This window comes from Pundamilia nyererei, unplaced genomic scaffold (genome assembly GCF_000239375.1).
Source record: "Pundamilia nyererei isolate P.nyererei 1_Seehausen unplaced genomic scaffold, PunNye1.0 scaffold00225, whole genome shotgun sequence".
Classification (NCBI taxonomy): domain Eukaryota; kingdom Metazoa; phylum Chordata; class Actinopteri; order Cichliformes; family Cichlidae; genus Pundamilia; species Pundamilia nyererei.
In genome coordinates, this window is record NW_005187626.1 from 642,617 (window position 1) to 644,781 (window position 2,165).

The 2,165-nt window shown below is 48.5% G+C and overlaps 1 protein-coding gene across 1 annotated transcript in view; it reads left to right on the forward strand.

Annotated features, from left to right (window-relative positions):
* The window catches only part of LOC102215789 (echinoderm microtubule-associated protein-like 6), a 37,313-nt gene extending 35,556 nt beyond the window's left edge, over positions 1 to 1,757 (forward strand). The window contains exons 21-25 of the mRNA XM_005748642.1: positions 612 to 726; positions 815 to 1,003; positions 1,080 to 1,252; positions 1,331 to 1,493; positions 1,650 to 1,757. Of these exons, the coding sequence (XP_005748699.1) occupies positions 612 to 726; positions 815 to 1,003; positions 1,080 to 1,252; positions 1,331 to 1,493; positions 1,650 to 1,757 (748 nt within the window). The remainder of the gene's footprint in view (positions 1 to 611; positions 727 to 814; positions 1,004 to 1,079; positions 1,253 to 1,330; positions 1,494 to 1,649) is intronic.
* Positions 1,758 to 2,165: the final 408 nt, after the last annotated feature.

The window sequence follows — 2,165 nt, forward strand, 5'->3', positions numbered from 1 at the left end:
TGAAACGTCTTCAAGCAACTTAAAGAAGTCCAGACGCTTTTCTTTGCAAGCTCCTTTGACTACGATGACCTGGATGACTGAGAACCTTCACAGACATACATCCCCAGTTTACCTTTTTTGCTTTCTTCTGACCCATCTCATGCTCTGGCCTTCATCTGGGTCGGAGTTTTCTCCAGGACCCGGTCAGACTGACTGCTGTTTCTGTTCAAATATTTATCTATTGCTATTATGCGCTGCATCGTCTCACAGCGTGAGGATTATGTAATTTCTTCTTCGACTTCTTCTGTTTTACTGGCAGTTGGAGACCCATTGAATTAGAGCAGGTAGTTGTACTGCCCTCTAGTGGAAGAGAATGCCATTGTTCTGCCCGTTACTCACGCCGGTCATTTAGAGTACTAAACAGGTGGAATCAGATAATCTGCCGCACCACAGTGGTTGGGAAACACGGCTATAAACCGTGTGGACCGGCTACAAGCATGGCTAAAGGTTAAAGGTTACACCAGGTGAAGATGAGGGTTCAGACAGATCCATTTTAGGGATGTACCCTTCTTCTGGATTCCTTTGATGTATATAAAAAACATGAAATCCCGCTGTCTGCTGCTGTTCATCAGGACCAAAGAGGGTGGTGCTGTGAAGCTTTGGGACCAGGAGATGAAGCGCTGCCGAGCTTTTCAGCTGGAGACCGGCCAACCGGTGGAGAGCGTCCGATCTGTCTGCAGAGGAAAGGTGTGAAGAACACACAGTGGAAGGTCCGTGGTGCTTGATGTTATTGTGATTCCAGTGACAGGAAGAGTAACCTCCAACTCTCTGACAGGGTAAAATCCTGGTGGGAACCAAGGATGGGGAGATCATAGAGGTTGGAGAAAAGAACGCTGCCTCCAACACCATGATCAACGGACACACTCAGGGAGGGATCTGGGGTTTGACAAGTCACCCTTTCAAAGACGTCTTCATCTCCGCCAGCGATGACGGGACCATCCGAATATGGGACCTGGCTGATAAGGTACGGGGTTGAACTGTGGTGTGCTGCCGACCTCACCTGGTACGGTGTATTCCTTTAATCCTGCTTTCTGTCTTAGAAACTCCTGAACAAGGTGAGTTTGGGCCATCCTGCCAAGTGCACGTCCTACAGTCCCAACGGAGAAATGGTTTCCATTGGCATGGAGAACGGGGAGTTCATCGTCCTGCTGGTCAACTCGCTCACCGTCTGGGGCAAGAAGAGAGACCGCAGCGTGGCCATCCAGGATATTCGGTGGGTTTGAACATTAGCACGAACAGGAGCCTCTAACAGTTCTGGGACTAACTTCAGTTTCTGGATCTCTTTGTTCAGGTTCAGTCCAGATAACCGGTTCTTGGCGGTGGGCTCAGTTGAAAGCACTGTGGATTTCTACGACCTCTCTCTCGGGCCATCGCTTAATCGGATTGGTTACTGCAAGGACATTCCCGGGTGTGTCATCCAGATCGACTTCTCTGCTGACAGCAGACACATCCAGGTACTTTCACTTCCTTCTTAAATAAAGGTTAAAGGTTAAGAAGACACGTGCTGAGTTATGACACATGGGTCTGTTGTTGTGACCTCTGACCTTTTCCTTGTGGGTCAGAGCTCTGTCAGGTGAGAGCTGGTTTTCAATGTCTTGATTTATTCACAGGTGTCCACAAGCACCTACACCCGGCAGGTGCACGAAGTTCCCTCAGGGAAGGTGATCACGGATCAGCCCATCCTAGACAGGATCACCTGGGCAACCTGGACCAGGTGAGACAGAAAAGTTGATTTGCTGTGCTTAATGTTAGCTAACGTTAGTGTTAGTGGGAATGCCTCAGACCATGTATGGGTCTCAAACTCCTCGAGGGGCGGTGTCCTGAAACTATTCCATGTGTCCCTGCTGCATCACACCTGAATACAATTAGTGGGTGATTAGCAAGGCTCTATAGAACTTGACTGGATGCTGAGGTGGTGACCCCTAACCCTACCTACTCGAGTGTTTGGAAAAATTTACTTTTATTGCACTGTGTTCATTCAGTCATGAGCTGCTGTAACAGTAGGGCTGCCACGATTAGTCGACTAGTCACGATTACGTCGACTATCAAAATCGTCGACGACTGATTTAATAGTCGACGCGTCGTTTGAAGCTTTGTAAGATCACAAAAGACGCAGGAATAAGTAG